This window comes from Priapulus caudatus, unplaced genomic scaffold (assembly GCF_000485595.1).
Source record: "Priapulus caudatus unplaced genomic scaffold, Priapulus_caudatus-5.0.1 Scaffold209, whole genome shotgun sequence".
NCBI lineage: Eukaryota > Metazoa > Priapulida > Priapulimorpha > Priapulimorphida > Priapulidae > Priapulus > Priapulus caudatus.
The window spans coordinates 238,487-258,009 of NW_014577270.1; the positions used below are offsets into that span (position 1 = coordinate 238,487).

The window sequence follows — 19,523 nt, forward strand, 5'->3', positions numbered from 1 at the left end:
TTCTAGACGAAATAATAAAGGGGCAGATTTTCCCGCCTTCAGAACTTCGCGCGTTTCATGCGTATATTTTTCTTCAGAGGGCCAGACTGTGCATGCTTAGTGTGCGGGTGTGCTGGGCCATAGGTTGACAGCCCTTGTCATTCATTACGACATACCAACGGGTAAAAACCTGGCCTTAATTATCCACTTTGTCTACAACCTTTCGCCCCCGTAATTTGAACATTGGCGAGCGAGGCGAGTGTCGCACACTAGTTTGCACTCGGGCATCGCGCCTCTGCCGCAATTATTTGGTCCCCACCTTTATGACCCACTGTCCCCTAGCCGCCGGCGAAGTTCGATGACAACTCTGGTGACGCTCTCGGCGTGCGTTCAGCGCTCAGGTGGAGCATGCAAGCTTGCGCGCTAACGCGGGTCGCATTGACACCGTGGCGAGTATAAAACCTGATCGATGTGAAAGTGCTCACAGTACTGGTCCGAGCTCCTAGCCTGTGCGCACTTTGTGAGGATACGAAAGGATTACTAACAAAGGTAAGTGAAAGCGTCGACTGACTGCATTCGAGGAGGTAGCATTGGCGTGGGATTGTGTAGGCATACGACGAGCATTTCCTGATTTTATCGCGTAGTCGTGCCGGTGTTTTGCTTATTCACGTTTTTGAAATGTGACGCTTTACTTCAATTCTGTGTGAAACTGTTTCACAATCGAAAGATATCGCGTGTTTACTTCTTCATTGTCTATCTAACTTAACCCTCACGTTGTTAACTTGTTATTAAGAATTACACACAAAAACCTGAAAACTCGGCAAGCTTTTATTACTAGAGATAACTGAATGCGACTGTGTGAGCATTGAAGCTTACTAATTTGAAGTCTTTCTTTTGCAGGACAATGAATATCATCATTACTATAGCGGCGGCTATATGCCTGGTAAGTCTACAGCAGCGAACCTGTCTCGCATCTAACACATGTACCGCATCTTACTATGTGATCACGCAAGCATCTATACCTATACACCTATACTCTCTACAATCTATACACTCTAGACACGCATACACCTACACACCTATACTCTCTACATTCTAGACACCTGTACCTAAATATACACCTATACTCTATACACCTATACTCTATACAATTTAGACACGTATACACCTCTACGCCAACACTTTATACATTCTAGACACCTGTACCTAAAGATACACTTATACTCTATACACCTATACGCCAACACTCTATACAATCTAGACACATGCACACCTATACACGAATACATACTCTATAAGGGTCATGATACGACACTGGTTTAACGCTATGACCGTACAGTAGCTCGTCCTCTGTTACATCGTTTCGTATGTAGGCCTGTCACGGTGTAAGTAGTTATTTACCCGTGCACACTCGGTGACACCCCCACCCCCGGACAGTCAAGCCAGTGGTTTAACGCTACGCGGTACGTAGGGTCGGCGTGGCTGTCCCAAACAAGCTCTATCAGTTCCCAGTTGACGTTGACAAACGTTCTTTGGTTTTATTAGTTCACTAAGTTCGTTAGCGATCGAGTCGGTCTATCGCGGGCCGTGACTCGATTTGCTCGCGTGCTCTAAATTCGTTCCGACACGACAGTTGATGTGTATTCTAGTATTCAGGACGGTCAGATGACTGTACGGTATCGTATAATAACTGTTTAATGGTCTCCGTGTCACGTCATTGTGTGACAGCTCGGCAAAGATTGCTCGTTTTAAACACTGATACTGCCATCTCTTATGTTTAGATAGAATAAGGCCCCAAGTACGAAACCGCACTGAGAATATAAGCGCTGTAGTATACATCGTTTGGCATAGCTGTGCGGTGTGTTTTTTGGCTAGTCAGTGACGCATCCTCTTGTGGTTTTGCAGGCTGCTTACGTACAAGCTTCAGCGCCTTCCTACTACTCTCCTGGCTACTACCCAAACCTGGGAAACGCTCACTCGAACACCTACGGTAACAAAGGATACGGAGACAATTACGGAAAGCATTACGGTGGCGCGTACAAGAAGGGATACGACAAGTACGGAAAACTGTACGGCCATGATGGATACCAGCAGAACAACCACTACAAGAGCAACTTCGGATACATGTAAGTGTCTTTCAGTTCTTGAATCTCCAGTAGAAATAAAGAAGGCTGCGTGGGATTGGAGGAACGCTATGGTAAATCTAAGGTGTAACCAAGGCCATTGGTCGTGAGTTTCACCAATTTCTGTCCGCGTGTTTTCGCGTGTACAATAGCGAGAACGAGTGAGATAGAATGAGGGGTGGGGGAAGCAAAAGAGGGACGCGGCGGTAAACGAGAGACACGCGAGCAAACATTACCCAGCGATTTCTTTCTTTTAGAAACAAGGGACTGTACGATAACCACAACTACATTAACAACAAGAAAGTCTACAACAAGGGCAAACGCTACGGCTACAAGGACGGATTCTCCTATTACAAGCCGCACGCCACGTACGCTTACGGAAACTACAACCCCTACTACCCTACTCTCGGAGGAGGAGGCCATGGAGGCGGTGGATACGGAGGAGGAGGCCATGGAGGCGGTGGATACGGAGGAGGACATGGAGGCGGTGGATACGGAGGTGGTGGTTACGGAGGCGGCGGATACGGAGGCGGTGGATACGGAGGCGGTGGTTACGGAGGCGGTGGTTACGGAGGCGGTGGTTACGGAGGCGGTGGTTACGGAGGCGGCGGATACGGAGGAGGAGGATATGGGGGAGGAGGATATGGGGGAGGAGGATACGGAGGAGGAGGACGAGGAGGCGGATATTGAAGAGGAGGATATGGGCATTAGCCTTACGCATGTCTATAAGGCGCACGTGTGATATTCAGCCTTCGTTCTCTCGCTGGGATAATCATCTTCAGCATAAACCTTTGTCGTCGAATTTTGCCCTAGGAGTAGGAGACACACGTGGATGTAGGGGGCTGGCGGCTTAATCGCCAACGCTTGCCCTGCTGTACTAAAACTACTGTCTGTCGTGTCAGAGCGCTAGCTAGCTTTAAACGCTTCCTCATACCGCATTGCAGAGGGTCCCTGTACGCTAATCATAACGATGTTCATTAATATTTATCTACTTTTCATTACCATAACATAGACATACTTCTTGTTATTATTAACATTTGTTGTTGAAGGCACACTTAACCTCCGTACGACATTGAGTAATATCTATGGGCCTGTCTTGCGCTCAATATTCCACTTTATCTCATTTTCTGATAGCGATGAATGGAAACAGGTTGACTGTTGCATTGTTTGTATATAATTCTTGTTAAAATATACATTGTTATTTAAAAATATGCATTTTGTTTTATTTTGCCAAATATGTTCTACTTACTTGCATTACTAAGTGCGGCACTTCGTGTGAATTGAGGCATCAACAATACACGTCACATCAGTATTAGCTATCCAAAATCTCCTCTCCTTTTGCACTAATTTTAAGCGTTTTTAATGCGTCACACAATTATGATAAAACTATACTCACACATTTAGGATATACTTCCACACAATTAGAATATACTCTCATACAATTAGGATATACTGTCATATAATTCCGTAACTTAGCTACGATCTTAACAAGGCATTCGCTGTTTTCTCACGTTATTTCTTGTTCGCAGAGCGTACTATAAATATTTTATTGGTTCTTTGTAATTCACCAGAGGCCCGTTGTCAGAAACAATATTAGTCTTAACATTAGTCTTAACATTAACTTCCACTTGTAAACCGTTGACAGAAACATCGCAAAGTTACGAGAATGAAAAATCCTCGAAAATATCCTCTTAACATTACGAGAGTCCAGACCCTCTCGTAACTTTAATATTAAGATGAAAATAACACATTTACACTACGAATTACAATTATAGTGATATTATATTTTATAATAATGAATAAAATGTGTGTTTTTCGTCAAAATCATTAATTATCTACCGATCATAAAACAAAGCAAAACATTTACAAATGGTGTATGGCATTTGTTCTCTTGTTTAAACTACTTTGCCACTTGCCACGATTCTCGCGTCTCGCGTTACAGTGTGAGAATTTGTCTTGTTGTGCAGAATAAATTCATGACCACGTCGTTTTTCATCAAATATTATTTATATGTGGTTAGCCATCATAATATGCATAAATTACTGTGATGTACAATGAATATGTATGAATTTGAATTTTGTGATCGATTCTCATCCAATCAGCAGCCTTGTGACATGAAATTATGAAGTTCCTGTTATCGTGAGTTTGCTCGTAGCTACGATGTGTTTCTGTCAACGCTACTCTCGTAACATTAACATTAGTCGTAAGTGTTATCGTAGCATTAAAGTGTGTATTGCGAGTTTTTTGGCTCAGAAAAACGAAGTATAGCTGAATATAGTCTCACCTGACAATGGAAATATCACTGATTATACCAACATTCAAAACACCAAGATTTTATGCAGTTATAGCATAGAAAAATTGATTTGACCACATCATACCAGCAATAAATTTTATCGTGTCCCGACTCTCAAAAATTACAAATGGTGTCTCAAACAAGTGAGCATTAGCATTAACTTTACGATGTTTCTGACAACGGCCCCCTGACTTTGTGCCGTCAAATAAAAAAAGTCTAATGAACGGTCTCTTGCGTCTATCGAAATATGCTGGCTATTCAAGGTCTGCCCAATAGTTTCACTGCAAATTTCTTGCTTATACTGAGATGATAAACTCCTGGTATTAATGTATATTAAAATATTATTCAATGATACAAATATTCACGACAGCACACAACACAAATACATTCGCGCTTCCCTCACTCGTTATAAAATTTATGTTAAGCAATACATGCAGGACTCGATTCTAATAAGCGATATTCGTTAATCAAAGTTCGATATCTATGAGTAATAGGTGTATCTTCGAATAAAAGAAGAGAAAATTGACCCTTATCCAGTGCTACGCGATAATGCGGTATAGGCTACATAGGCATATAGTATAAAAAAGTATACAATAAGATTGTTCTATATTTGACGAAATAGGAGTATATTACAGTAATTCGACTATAAAACAAACAGATTTCTGAGCAATAACAGAATATGCCTATTTTCAGGCTTTCATGCAGCGTCAGTTCGGCTAGTTCAGTGTAGACACTTTGATGTGCGTTTAAAATTGAGAAATACGTAATTTAGTAAACACAATCAGGATGAAAGAATTAAGAGTTAATATTTACGAGACGGTGACATACTATCCTTCGAGTCGGGGTTGTCCTATAGCTGTGTCATCAAAGATATTTCGCCGAAATTTAAATTGTTTTTCTCGTGAATTTCATGTGATTATTCTGGCTGTATTTTATCTGGAACGAATTTATGGAAGTTACTACACTTGCGCTTGGCGTTTATCACGGATGAATAACTCAGAGCAAGCGCATTTACCTGCACTGGCTGCGGTCTCATTTTCACAGTGGTACGTAAAGCGGCTTTTGTGATATTACCTATCGATAGATGGCGCTAGTCCTAGTAATCCTCGGTTTCTGCTACTGAGCTGTATATAATATAACATATAGTATATAAACACTATTATACAAAATATAACAACATCCTTATATACAAATTATATTCTATTATTACATTATATCTGCTCAATTATTTTTGCCAGCTCAGACACTGTAGCCACGGGCACTTTATTATTATTCTAACTATTATTATTATTACTATTATTATTATTAATAATAATAATAATAATAATAATAAATGCATATTAGTAAGTGTTGATAGCGATTAGAAATAGTTGCTCATATACATGTGCTCCATGATGTGCTCCGCGCATGTTTAAGGGCGATATTACCGTTTAGATGGTTTAGGTTACACTGTAAAGAACGTGAGTCGTATGATTGCTTAATTTGATAATGATAACTGGAATCATTAGAAGGCGGTAATCAAGCATGCACACACACCCACACACACACCCACACACACACGGGGCACACACACACACACACACGACACCACACAAACACACACCACCACACACACACAACACACACACACACACACACACACACACACACACACCACAGCACATACACAACAACACACACACACCACACAACACACACACACGACACACACACAGCACATACACACACACACACACACAGCACACCCACACAAACAACAAACACACACACACACCACACAGCACACACATACACACACACACACACACACATTATATATGTATACGTGCACACACGCGCGCACACACACGCATGCGCACGCGCACGCGCTTGTTTCATCATTTGAATAACAACGCTCGACTCAAAATTTATAGCTTGTCTAAACTTAATTTCTACGCATTTGTTTGATATGCTACGGTGCTTTATGCTGATGTTATTTAACCATTCTAGCTGAATTTTTAAGAAGTCTTTTCCATATACACGTGCGTCATGATTTAAATACAAAGGCTTATCTGGTTTATTTTAAATTTTTATTTACAATGCACGAGTTCAATACTAGAATTTAAATCGCCCTGCGCTATGCTAGCACCTTCAAATATCACTTAGCTGACTGAACCTCCTCTCTGTGGAGAGTTTGCTCAAAGATACACGTTAGCCAGAAAAATGAAAAATAAATAGATCACTTTACTATCGTTTTACTTCCCTGCCCTAGGGCATAGAGTGATTTTCAATCCAGTATGGCTGCTGTTGCGTAGCTCCTGAAGTGACGCAGCTTGGGTAGATGAAACCATCATCGCAACTTAGAGTTTATGGTCAATAGTGACGCGGCCGGTGCTGCAGACTACGTAAGCATATTCGCATTCGTAAAGCACGCACGCACTCACACATACAGACGTGACACCCACGCACACGCGCAAACGTACAGTTACCAGCTTGACACGGTCATGCGTGTGATGTTGCGTAGCGTTTCATTGCTATGCGGTGTCACGCAGCACTAGAGTAACAGTAACCAACCAATGATGGCCACAGTAACCTCATAACGGAGAACAATTGACAATACCCGCCGATGTTGTCCACCTACCGCACGTTAGAGAAAAAATACACACCTATAATAGAATGGCAACTGTGTAACGATGACGCTGTATAACTTATTGCTGATCTATTGTTTTATGTTGTTGTTCTTGTTATCATTCATTACATCTATGTAATGACATCTATGTAATGTCTGTAGTTTTACAATTACAAAGAGCTTACCAATTATTTATTTATTTTGGTTACTAACACCTAGACTTGTAAACTACGTACTTTCTAAAAATTATTTTAATTATAATTAAGTATAAAAGTTTAATTTTTAATTAATAATAATTTAATAACATTCAAATATATCTACGCTCTACGATCACACAGAAAACAAATTACGTATTCATGACTGAGTTCCTAATTCCGATCAACTTACGTAGGGTGTTTTGTAACCAGTTTTGTTCGTAAATCTTATACTTCCTGTACATGAATCAGCTGTAACTAATTTCCTGCACTATATTGATAGAAACTGGTAATAAGAGAGAACGAGAGAGGGCAAAGAGAGCGAGCGAGGGAGAGAGAGGAGGAAAATGAGAGAATGGGTGCGGCCCACGAGAAAGAGAGAACGTTAATGCACACACAGATATATATAATATCAGGAGTAAGATAATATAGGATAATCCTATATTATCTTACTCCTGATAATATTATACAAACACACGCACGCGCGCGCGCGCACACACACACACGCACAGAGACACAGAGAGAGAGAGAGAGAGAGAGAGAGAGAGAGAGAGAAGGTGAGGCGAGAGAGAGCGTGTCTAATAGTTGCCCGTCAGGAATGTCGCTCCTCCGTTCACGGAAGGTATATTTTGCTGTTGTAAAGCAGTATAATGAATTTACAGACGCGTGAACTCCGCGTCTCTGATTATAAACTTCTGCTACGAAATAGTATAAATACTGTTTGGCTTAACACTACACTGGAGATTGACTGCATAAAAGTCAGGTAACCGTAAATCGACCGTAATGCAAACAGCCCTCCGTTGTTACGCGCATTCACTAGACTTTGTCACGCACGCGATAAGATAATTATGACATTGTTGTGCTAGAAAGAAGACATTTAATAAGATTTACGAGAATAAGAATTATCAATCCTAAAATTGCCATCATTCTAAAGGCGCTTTCATCCGCACATCAACCGCCATACGGGCATTTGGATCTACGAAACGTGTTCCATTAGCGTGAATCTAACTTAATTAAATATCTAAGAAGAAATATAATTAGGAGAAATATAATTATAAACCTCCCCCTCCTCTTCCACCGTAATCACATCCGCCCGCCCGTGATAGTGTCAGGACTGAATAATAATAGATCTATTATTATTCACTCCTGGTAGTATATCTAGTCCGCACACTGTCGAATAATCACAACAAATTAATTCGGTATTAACCCCACGCTCGTTTGCGTGATAAACACTTCCTCCTGATTGACATCACATCGTCACCGTGACCTTTCTGCCCTCCAGCCACGGTCCGGCGATGTGCACACGATGACCACACGTACGTGGTCAAATGAGCTACGAACCTAATGCACCTGGCGTCTGTGATCAGCTGATGATCTGCGGCAGGGTCGGGGCCGTCTGACCGTCCAGCCATGTCCCGCTGCGCGCGTCGTGGGGGAGTTGCGGGGAACTGCGGCATGGCATGCAGATAGCGTACGTACTCGCGCGCGCAGACGACCCGAGTCTATTGTCATGCGCGGCGCGCAATCGGGTGAGGTCACTCGTAAAACCGTTACGTAAGGTCGGGCGACATTGCACGTTGGCTGTTCAGTGTCATTGCAAGTTTCGGTGGAGACAGGAGTGGGCTACAAGTCTCGAACAGTTCAAGGTGCAGTGTATCGCCAGTGTGTGTGTGTGTGTGTGTGTGTGTGTGTGTGTGTGTGTGTGTGTGTGTGTGTGTGTGTGTGTGTGTGTGTGTGTGTGTGTGTGTGTGTGTGTGTGTGTGTGTGTGTGTGTCGTGTGTGTGTGCGCGCGCGCGTGTGTGTGTTTTTGTGTGTATGTGTGTGCGCGCGTCGTGTGTGTGCGTGCGTGTGTGTGTGTGTGTGTGTGCGCGCGTGTGTGTATGTTTCATTTAGCGGACAATTCGACTCGCTGTCCGGCGCTTGTTTCGTCGCACAAGCGGTTGAGGAATTTAAGTGATCCAGAGCGACGGAGTGACAGAAGGAACGCGTGAAGATTTTCATGTAGGAGGTTAATTGTGTATCTATGTCGCCGGTGCCTTCAACATGCTTCTGTGCCTCCAAGCGTTCGCTTGCTTACGTTTGACGTGACGTCGTGTTATCAAGAGTGCATGAATGAGAGAATTCTCTTAAATACGTACACTGCTGGTGCTGTGACATATTAGCCTACATGACACACCAGTATGCGTCGTCGACTTTGCCTTCTAGCGATTGCTCAGACGTTCTTGTGTTTGCGTCGACGCCGGGACATCTGCCCGCAGCTTGGGAGCGTTTACAGGAACTAATAAAATCACGTTGTCTCCATTAGCAAACGCAATTATGCGGTGCTAGTTGAACAATGTCACCGTCGCTGCAATTAAAACATCGTTTCAGCGTCACTTCAACAAAACTCCAGTGCCGTTAGAAGTCATCACCACCTTTGCTAATCGTCTGAACGCACTGGTTCCGCCTATTCCGTACTTATTCCGCGTGTTTTTCCCCTAGAGATTGATGTCGTTCGCCGTGAGATGAGCGAAAGCAACCTTGCAGTAAGGGTCTATGTCGTCACGATGTCGTTAGAGGGCGTACCGTCGCTTCACGTCACCTAATGATCTTTTTGCTGTTTCAGTATTGCAGTTTCTCCGTTGGTCTATTCTGTGCGTAGCGTGGAAAACCGAGGTTTCGACATTATATAGGTCTTCTGGTAAGTCTGCATTCGTAATTAGGAGAGTAGTCGTCTACGTACGTTTTATTATTACAAATATATATTCAATACATTCTAAGGAGCTATATACTATAAGGGTTGAACATTATGGTTATATTATGTCATACATGCATGAATACCAGCGATTTATTTCTATACATTATGGGCATGTGCATAATAACTCTAAATGATTCAGATAATACACCATCACAATCCAATGTAGTTATATATATATATATATGACGTGACGTGACTGACTGAGAGAGAGAGAGAGAAAGAGATAGAGAGAGAGAGAAAGAATCGGAGCCGACCTGAGAAATGGAAGAGAGAGAAACGGAGAGAGAAGAGAGAGGAAGAGAAGAGAGAGAGAGAGAGAAGAGAGAGAGAGAGAGAGAGAGATGAGAGAGAGGAGAAGAGAGAGAGAGAGAAGAGAATGGCGAGGAACGGGGCTGTCGCGAATTCATAACAATATCGGCATTTCCCACAGTCATTTACCGCCATTATATCATAAAAAAAAGTATATATATAATATATAATCATATTATATATTATATTATATATTAATGTGTGTGTGTGTGTGGGGTGGGTGTGTGTGGTGTGTGTGTGTGTGTGTGTGTGTGTTGTGTGCGTGTGTGTTGTGTGTGTGTTTCTGCGTCTCTCTTCTCTCTCTCTTCTCTCTCGTCTCTCTCTCTCTTCTCTCTCTATTATATATATATATATATATAATATATATTATACTATCTTTTTTTTTATTGATATAATGGCGGTAAAATGGCGGACTGTGAGAGATTGCCGGATATTGTTGTGAATTTCCGACAGCCCCGTTCCTCGTCCATTCCTCTCTCTCTTCTCTCTCTTTCTCTTCTCCTCTCGCTCTTCTCTCTCTCTCTCTCTCTTTCTCTTTTCTTCCCTCTCTTTCTTTCTTTCTCTCTCTCTCTCTCCCTCTCTCTTCTCTCTCCGCTCTTCTCGCTCTGACCCTCGCTCTCTCTCCCTAGTTCTATTCTCTCTCGTCTCTCTCTCTCTCTCTCTCTCTTCTCTCTCTCTCTCTCTCTCTCTCTCTCTCTCTCTCTTCTCTCTCGTCTCTCTTTCTCTCTCTCTCTCTCTCTCTCTCTCTCTCTCTTCTCTCTCTCTCTCTCTCTCTCTCTCTCAGTCAGTCACGTCACGTACAGGTACAGTGAGTATCGTCGACACTACATCCTGGTGACCGCGGCGCGCTGTACGGCACGGCCGTCGAGCCGTAAACCGAGTCACAGGCTACACCCTCTGACACAGTTCTGTCGCCATTCCTAGCGCTCTCCGTCGCTGCCGCTTCCCAAACATATATAGTTCACACGCGCCCGGGGGATGACTGTCGCGGTCGCTGTGCAGTCGCGAGGGTTTAATCTCTCTCTTTTTTTTCTCTCTCTCTCTCTCTTTCTTTCTCTCTCGAAAAAATCTCACTGTGCGATCATCCTGTGAGCTTCTTCTTCAGGTGGAGCGCGGATGGTTGACTCGGATGGACGAAGCTACTATGTACGCGGTGTGAAATGACAAAAGGAAGTTTGGCTGTGATTCTCGGTGCCTTCGTCTTCTGGGTAAGTTCGCGTGTGTGACCTGGCGGCGTGTGACTTAGTGGCGTGTGACCTGGTGGCGTGTGACTTAGTGGTACGGGTCACGTGTTCCCTATTACTCACAGACACTTGGAACGTCTCAATAAAAAAGGTGAATAAACACGAAATGTTTTTACTACCAAAATCTTAATGTTTCTCTACTCTCTTTCGCCTATTATTGCCGATAACTTTCTGTAAATGCCGTTCAAATGCTGCTCTGCAACACACAAGTACACCGCACTCACGCCGCTGTGCACAAACAATTAGAATATAATAATATAGAAACTCGATATTCTAGTTGTTTGTGCACAGCGGCGTGCGTGCGGGGTATTCATGTGTTGCAGACGAGCATATGAACGGCATTTACAGGAAGTTATCGGCAATAATAGGCGAAAGAGAGTAGAGAAACATTAAGACCTTGGTAGTAAATACATTTCGTGTTTATTTACCATTTTTATTTTTTTATTGAGACGTTCCAAGTGTCTGTGCTATTACTCGTGTGGCTCTTTCATCGCTATGAGCTTCTGTTGGTGTGAACACCAGCAAAAGGTGAACGCCAGTGAGTTTTGTATAGACGCAAACGTACACGTCGCCGGTAATCAAGTTCTATATGGCGACCTTGGAGTGATCTTGAACTGAGATACTAGTTATATTAACCAGTACTGCATCTGCGTTGTTCTCATGCGCAGTTAGGCCGTTCACAATTTTGTTTGGATATTGAATATAGGAGATAAGATATTGCTGGAAATGGAAATGAAACTGTAGATTGTTACACCTTCTACTACTACTGCGAACTATGACTTTTTTAGTTTCGTAAATGATATTTTAAGTGAGAATGAGAATGAGATATTAAATATTTGAGATAAGAGACTGATGGAAATGGATTTGACATAGCAGATCTGACTATCACTTTTTTTTGTTCAGTAAATAATAATTTCGAAAAACTGAGAATTTCGAAACTGAGCCTTCGAACCACTACTCTCTTCAGTATAAAATAGGAAATTAAAATTACAAGATAATATGCCGTAGACGTAGACATGGATGAAAACCTCTCGTGACATATTTCGATCATTCACGCAGAGTAATAAACAGTCAACGCGCAATATATCGTGCATGCTTGTCACGCGCGTTAACTGTGACTAAAGGTCAGGCAGATTTCGTAACCTCTGTTGATGCTGCCTACATACACGCCGCCCTTGTCTTGTCAGCGTTGCCGCTGGCTGTTCAACCTATAAGCGCGTCTTCGGGTGTCCCCATAATGATCGTATGCGAGCAACAACCGTGACGCGCATGCGCAAGCCCTCATTGTTTTCTTTCCGGACAGTCAATGCGCAGTTATTAAGGCGTAATGTGCGGCGAGGTGTGACGCAATTATAATTCGAACACTTGCGTGGCGTGCATATTAACGCGGACGCGCATGTGCGAAACATTTCCAGGGCGCATGCGCGTGCGCATAACGCTGGAGCGAGAATGAGAGAGAGAGAGAGAGAGAGAGAGAGAGAGAGAGAGAGAGAGAGAGAGAGAGAGAGAGAGAGAGAGAGAGAGAGAGAGAGAGAGAGAGAGAGAGAGAGAGAGAGAGAGAGAGAGAGAGAGAGAGAGAAGCAGAAGCAGAGAGAGAGAGAGGAGAGCGAACGCGCGCGCGAGAGAGAGAGAGAGAGCCAGGCATGTCATTACGAAGTCACGCTCCCCCCCCCCTCCTCCCCCGCCTCCTCCCCCCCCCCCACCGCCGTCGGCTACGTAACCTAATTCCACGCGTCGTTCTCTCGTTGTCACAGGTCACTCAGCACACGGCGGCCGGCGAATACGGCAAAGAGGTGCCGCTCTACGTGCGAAACAATGCGGGTCACAGCAGCCAGGCGGCCCGAACCGACGGCGGCGCGCACCTATACGCCACCAATGGCGAGTACAGGCGCGGTGCGTTCAGTGGCGGAAACAAGCACGACCACCAGGGGTACAACCAGCATCGCCAGAACAGGCTGCTGGGCGAGAGCGAGACGAAAGCGAACGACAAGCGATACGCGTTCGAGAACGAGGGCTACGAGCACAAAAGGGTCAGCGCTTCGGCTACCAGTTCGGAAACAGTTTCTACAAGCCGTTCCCGTCCGTCGTATTCTCGATGTTGCCTCCCGATCCGGAGCTTCTCTATATGCTCTATATCGCCTCCCTCTCCCAACAGGGAGGGCCGGGAGCACAGGGAGGACCGGGAGCACAGGGAGGGCTGCCGCTGATCGGAGGCTACGGCGGGTCGGGGAGCATTCCCGCGTTTGGAGGAGGGATACCGGGGGCACGGGGTGGGTATCCCGCACGGGGCGGGTACCCGGGACGCGGCGGGTTTCCGGGACGCGGCGGGTTTCCGGGACGCGGCGGGTTTCCGGGACGCGGCGGGTTTCCGGGACGCGGCGGATATCCGGGGCGTGGGAGTTTTCCTGCTCCGCCCTTAGCTGGCATCGGCGCTTCCCCCGGGCAGCCGTTCGGGCCGGGATCGGCGGGGACTCCGTACGCGCCCGCCGCCGGATATCCGCCGGCGGCCGCCGCCGGATTTCCGTCCACGGCCGAGACGAACGGAATCGACTTAAAGGCCTTATCGTCGGGTGTTTTCTACGCGGGCGGGGAGTACCCGGGGGGCGTGCAGCCGGCACCCTCATCCTCCCACGCCCCCCACCGCGGCCCGCTGTACGGAGCACAGTTCAACCGCAGGACGGCGCCACCGTCGCAGCCGCTACCCTACCCTGCGTATCAAGGAGCAGTGCAGCATCCGTACGGCACGCGCGCGCAAGCGGCCCCCGCTACAGGGTATTCGCCGGCCGGCCGCGCGTATGTACCGTACGCACAGACGGCCAGCCGTCAGGGTCACGGTCAATACCCTGGCTATCCCCCCGCCGCCCATCGCGGTCAACCTGCTCACTCTCACTATGCGCCCGCTGCGCACCAGGGTAGTCAGCCAGCATACCCTGCTCCCCTCGCCGCCCGATATCCGCCTGCTGCCCACCATGGTAGTCAGCCAGCATACTCTGGCTATCCACCCGCTGCGAATCAGGGTAGTCAGCCAGCATACCCTGGCTACGCACCTCCCGCACATCAGGGTAGTCAGCCACCATACCCTGGCTACCCACCTCCCGCACATCAGGGTAGTCAGCCAGCATACCCTGGCTACCCACCCGCTGCGAATCAGGGTAACCACCCAGCACACCCTGGCTACGCACCTCCCGCACATCAGGGTAGTCAGCCAGCATACCCTGGCTATCCACCCGCTGCGAATCAGGGTAACCACCCAGCACACCCTGGCTACGCACCTCCCGCACATCAGGGTAGTCAGCCAGCATACCCTGGCTACCCACCCCCCGCACATCAGGGTAGTCAGCCAGGATACCCTGGCTATCCACCCGCTGCGAATCAGGGTAACCACCCAGCACACCCTGGCTACCCACCTCCCGCTGCGAATCAGGGTAGTCAGCTAGCATACCCTAATTACTCTCCCACTGCCCGTCGGGGCAGCCAGCCAGGCTACCCTGGCTACACGCCGACCGCGCAACGAGGCAGCCAGCATGCGCCTATACCTTTAGCAGCTCACCTCACGCCCGCTGCGCACCAGGGTATCCAGTCGACCCACCCTGTAGCAAAGCCACCGCTGCACGTCGCGCACGGACCTCTCTCGGAGCAGAGCCGATTGCCGTCGTACGGAGTGTCATCTACGCAGACAAAGTACGGCCGCACACTGGTGCTGCCACCTAGCGAACATGATAAACCTCTATACTTGCATTCGACCCCGGCGCCTGCATTCTACGGGCTGTCGGCGTCGCCGTCGCCTGGTTACCAAACGTCAGCGGCAGCGCCACCTACATCCGGACATCACTCGCCTGGATATCAACCATCACAGGCAGCGCCACCTACATCCGGGTACTACTCGCCTGGATATCAACCATCACAGGCAGCGCCACCTACATCCGGGTACTACTCGCCTGGATATCAACCATCACAGGCAGCGCCACCTACGTCCGGGTACCATTCGCCCGCACACTATAGCGCAGCGAAGGTGGCGCCACCACCACCAGGTCAACCGCCGAGTGTCTACAACAGACCATCACAGGCGACGACTCCTGTCTACACTCACGCGGCTAACTTCGGCAGTCGCTACCCGCCCGTAGCTTTAGAGAGCCGCGTCCATGGAGACAAATCCCAGAACAGTCACGGAAAGAGTGACCCAGCGAGTGACAGCACGGGTAAGCAACGTGGCAACGGCGGCGCTCCGACACAGCCGTACGTTGCCAGTGTTAACAATCCAGCGCGTAAAATTTATAATCATGAGCGCAGGGGTGGTAGCGTTGTGGGAGCGACGAGAACTAGCGGTGCTCCAAATCACTACGTCGGTCGTCTGCAGAACTACTATAACCGGCCGACAGCTGCAGCGAACCCAGCGGCCGGCTACGGTAGAGCACCAGCTCGATCATCCGGATTCCGACATCAACTCGGTCAGCCGCAAGTCGCAAACACGCATCCGTCGGCGCATCCGGGCGCGTTTCCGGCGTACGCGAGTCCGGGTCCGAATCTATCGCAGACAATGGCAAACAGTGCCTACATGACGAATGGATTCCCCGTTCACTCGTTCTTCCCTTCGACGCTCGGCAATAGTGCCTACGCCGGTGCCGGGATGGCGATGGATCCTAGTCTAGGATGGCTGCTAGCTCCCGTTGCTCAGGGCAGCGGTAGGAAGTGATTTCGTAAAGAATGAAGTATATTTATGATCGATATTATATCGATAGGCTTTGCATGCGCTGTAAATACGTTGTTTGATTTTATGTGCAATCGTGTGTCGTCGCTTTTGGTACTATTTCAGCTTGTTAACTGTTGTTTTTGTCGTAGTATTCCGCGCCCGATGTTGCTCTTTCATTTTATATTCGTCGATGAATGGTATGAGCTTGTTCGTGTTGAGCTGTTATCTAACTGCGTGGGAATGCTGGTGCTGTTTGTAAGCGCCGCTGCTGTTGCTGCGCGTTCACGTGGCTTATGTTTGCAATAAAAGTGAATTTGTTTAAGAAAAAACAAGAACTATTTTTATTCCCGCAATGTTGCATCCTACTACTTCAGAAAATCACCTGTGTATGAATTATCCCAGAGAAGAATAATACACTGAAGTGCGGTTGTATACTATGATTCTTATTTCATAAAGTTGGTATACATATATTATATATTAAGTATATTTAAATTTGAGGCTGGCACGACAGTTCATGATTCACAAACGTGTCAATATATTTATACCTAACTACTATTTAACCAACCGCCTTATTGTTCACGAAAAATACACGCGTAACCTAACTGAAACTATTAATGAAATATAAGATACCGCAGTTATTTTTTCTTAAATCCATGAATACAAAAATGTCCTGTTTAAGAATTCTGTTGCCTATGCCTGTGGCTTAAAAGTTGCGTAGCGCAAGTTCGTTAGTGGAGGCGCCTGCAGTGGCGACACCGGTGGTGGAAGCAAATGCGTGATTAAAAAAGTTAAAAATATAGTAAAGATTTACCACAATTTTTTTATGGAGCATAATTTGAACCTACCTTAACTGGGGAAATATACATTAAGACTTAACTATTGTTCGCCTTAGGAGTGGAAATTTCATTTGTCATAGAATAAATCGTAAGGACACGTTCAAAGTCACCGCGTTCTTTGTGATGGTCTGTGAATCGTAGGTTGGATCTCTACCAAGCCCCATAATGTACTACTGATAGACAGCAATGATATTAGAAGATAAAGCCGTTCGTAGCTAGATCAAATCAAGGGTTCCGGGCCGAGTTCTTTCGATAAAACCCTTCGGGAAAAGAGACTAAAGGTGAAAAAATTACCAAAGATGTAAAAATTTCTAGATGCCGTAACATGCAGTACATTTACCGATTTCTTCAGCGTGTTTGACTTGGAATATGCGTACATGTAAATATACTTACATGTGCATACTTATTATTTACATATACGTATTAAGTTTTAAATTAGCAATTTATAGTTACAATTTTTAAATAACGATAGAATTAATAAATAAGTATTGTAATATATGATATAAGGTGAAAACCTGCAAGCAGATTATTTATTACTTCTAGATTATTCACCCTTGTACGTTTATTTGAAGCGTGCATATATTATTGTACGTTATAGGCCCTACACAATCATACGCACATGCACGCGCACGCACGCACGCACGCTCACACACACGCCACGCACGCCACGCACGTACTCATGCACACACACATGCACCCGCGCGCATGCAACCGTTTGTCCCCTTTTAGTTCGGTGCAACGCGCCATCTAGTGGCAAGCATCGTTACATTTCTGGAAACCAAATGCGCGTCGAATAGTATAAAAGATAAGACATGAATGAAAAAGATATTAGACGCAATTTATCATATAAATTAATTATTTATTATAAATGCTACTTGTAATAAGTTAAAATGAAACAAATGACGTGATTGTAAAACGTTTTTACACAGAATGAATCTAATTTCTGATGAGTCACATTCGCCCCTCGCGACATATCTATACATAACATAATATGACAGCTAACTTTCATCTAGTTTCGCATTTCGTTATAATAGTAAAACCTCCACACGCGCGCATTCAGTCTGTTTAGGGTAAGTCAGTACACGTTACAGCAGTGTGTGTGAGATAGATGCAGATATACAGCGTTTGCACTTCTTTTAACAGTATAGCAAATGTCTTTCTTCCGAAACATATACACACGAGCATCGCATAGCATTAATCATTGCTCGCTAACAAAGGCAGAGAAGATCGAGCAGCGGTAACATGTCATTGTGAATCATGTACCGTACTAGCCGTAAACGTAAAATCGTAACATATATACGCCCCGTCTACCGCTCCGGTGATGGCGATGGTGTGACACACATTTAGGAAAGGAATTCGTCAATATGTAGGTTGAAACGTGCGCTGAATGATTCAGTGCGCATGTGACAAACTTGCCATACATTACCGACGATAAAAGGGCATTAGATTTGCCGTACATTGCAGTGAAAGGTACGTCTAATCGACACACGCTGGCAGAAGCGGAGAATCCAAATAGCTATAGAGGGTATTGTGTGAATACCTAGCGCGCTGCTTCTTGAACTGGCCTAACAATTTACTCGATCGCTTATAGTAAATGGATCATGCTGGTCGTGGTGTGTGACCTGCACTCTTCAATGGCGCGCTGCGCTGTTCAATTCCATGCGGATAACCAAAGATGGCGGATTTTTTACAAAAGCGCGGAAATGATTTTAGTTCAGTGCTCATCCGACCGTGGCATTACAGCTAGTCAGCGCAGGAGCAGGCATGCATTGGGAAGATAGGGACGATTATGCGTAAGTGCGGATAAATATTAAATACAAGCTTGAGGCTGAGTGAACGTTGTTCCGGCCCTTTGTTACAGTCCAAAGCTGTATAGCTATAATCACTTGAGTACTACTGGCGACAACAGCACATACCTACTACGCACACAGGGCGCTCGAGTGTGCCTGTGTGTGTGTGGGGTGGGTGAATATGTCCACCGAGAAATGCGAATGAAATGAAACCAAGTGTCAAACGTACTGACGCGTGGTTGGAACAGCGAGGTTGATCACAGAAACGCATGCCGATACGAATGCTTCGTATATGCACATTCCCCCCGTACATCCCACCCGTACGTCGACTGTGCTACCATCATCACCAGTTACGTCGCTCGGCCGCCGTCCGTCGCCGACACGTAGGTCGCCCGGCCACCGGTCGTCGGTGCCGCGTACGATGCGCGCCCGGCATCCGTCGCCGACGCGTACGTTTCCTTGTCGTCTACTGTCGGCGAGACGTACGTCGCTCGGCCGACGACAGCGGTCCCATCATCGCGCGCGTCCTGGCTGTATTCCTCCAACTTCCTCTTGCCTCTGCCTTCGTTGAAGCCGTACCCTGCTCCGCCATACGTCGCCCCGCCGCGTCCGTACGGGTAACCCACCGGGATCTTCTGTCCGTTGAAGTACGCCGGCACAGGGTTGAAGAACAGGTGGCCGTACTGGTACGCGTAGCGGAAACCGCGGTCGAAATCGTAG

At 46.1% G+C, this 19,523-nt stretch overlaps 3 protein-coding genes across 6 annotated transcripts in view; 2 read left to right on the plus strand and 1 right to left on the minus strand.

Moving 5' to 3' along the window:
- Positions 1-432: 432 nt before the first annotated feature.
- On the plus strand, positions 433-3,313 carry LOC106807343 (TATA-binding protein-associated factor 2N-like). The gene is made up of 4 exons (XM_014809651.1): positions 433-528; positions 880-922; positions 1,885-2,105; positions 2,360-3,313. Exons 2-4 carry the CDS (start codon positions 884-886, stop codon positions 2,790-2,792), a joined length of 693 nt encoding a protein of 230 aa, XP_014665137.1. The 5' UTR covers positions 433-528; positions 880-883; the 3' UTR covers positions 2,793-3,313.
- Positions 3,314-8,759: 5,446 nt separating this feature from the next.
- On the plus strand, positions 8,760-16,506 carry LOC106807351 (collagen alpha-1(III) chain-like). 3 transcript variants are annotated; one of them, XM_014809662.1, is made up of 5 exons: positions 8,760-8,843; positions 9,803-9,877; positions 11,349-11,451; positions 13,242-15,363; positions 15,415-16,506. In XM_014809662.1, exons 4-5 carry the CDS (start codon positions 13,583-13,585, stop codon positions 16,178-16,180), a joined length of 2,547 nt encoding a protein of 848 aa, XP_014665148.1. In that variant the 5' UTR covers positions 8,760-8,843; positions 9,803-9,877; positions 11,349-11,451; positions 13,242-13,582; the 3' UTR covers positions 16,181-16,506. The 3 variants fall into 3 exon arrangements, with proteins under 3 accessions (XP_014665148.1, XP_014665147.1, XP_014665146.1); XM_014809661.1 differs by having other exon boundaries at positions 13,242-14,791; positions 14,837-16,506; XM_014809660.1 differs by having other exon boundaries at positions 13,242-16,506.
- Positions 16,507-17,851: 1,345 nt separating this feature from the next.
- Positions 17,852-19,523, minus strand: part of LOC106807349 — a 15,454-nt gene continuing 13,782 nt past the window's right edge. For both annotated transcript variants that reach the window (XM_014809658.1, XM_014809657.1), the window contains one exon: positions 17,852-19,523. This exon is cut by the window's right edge. In XM_014809658.1, the coding sequence (XP_014665144.1) occupies positions 19,154-19,523 (370 nt within the window). In that variant the 3' untranslated portion in view covers positions 17,852-19,153.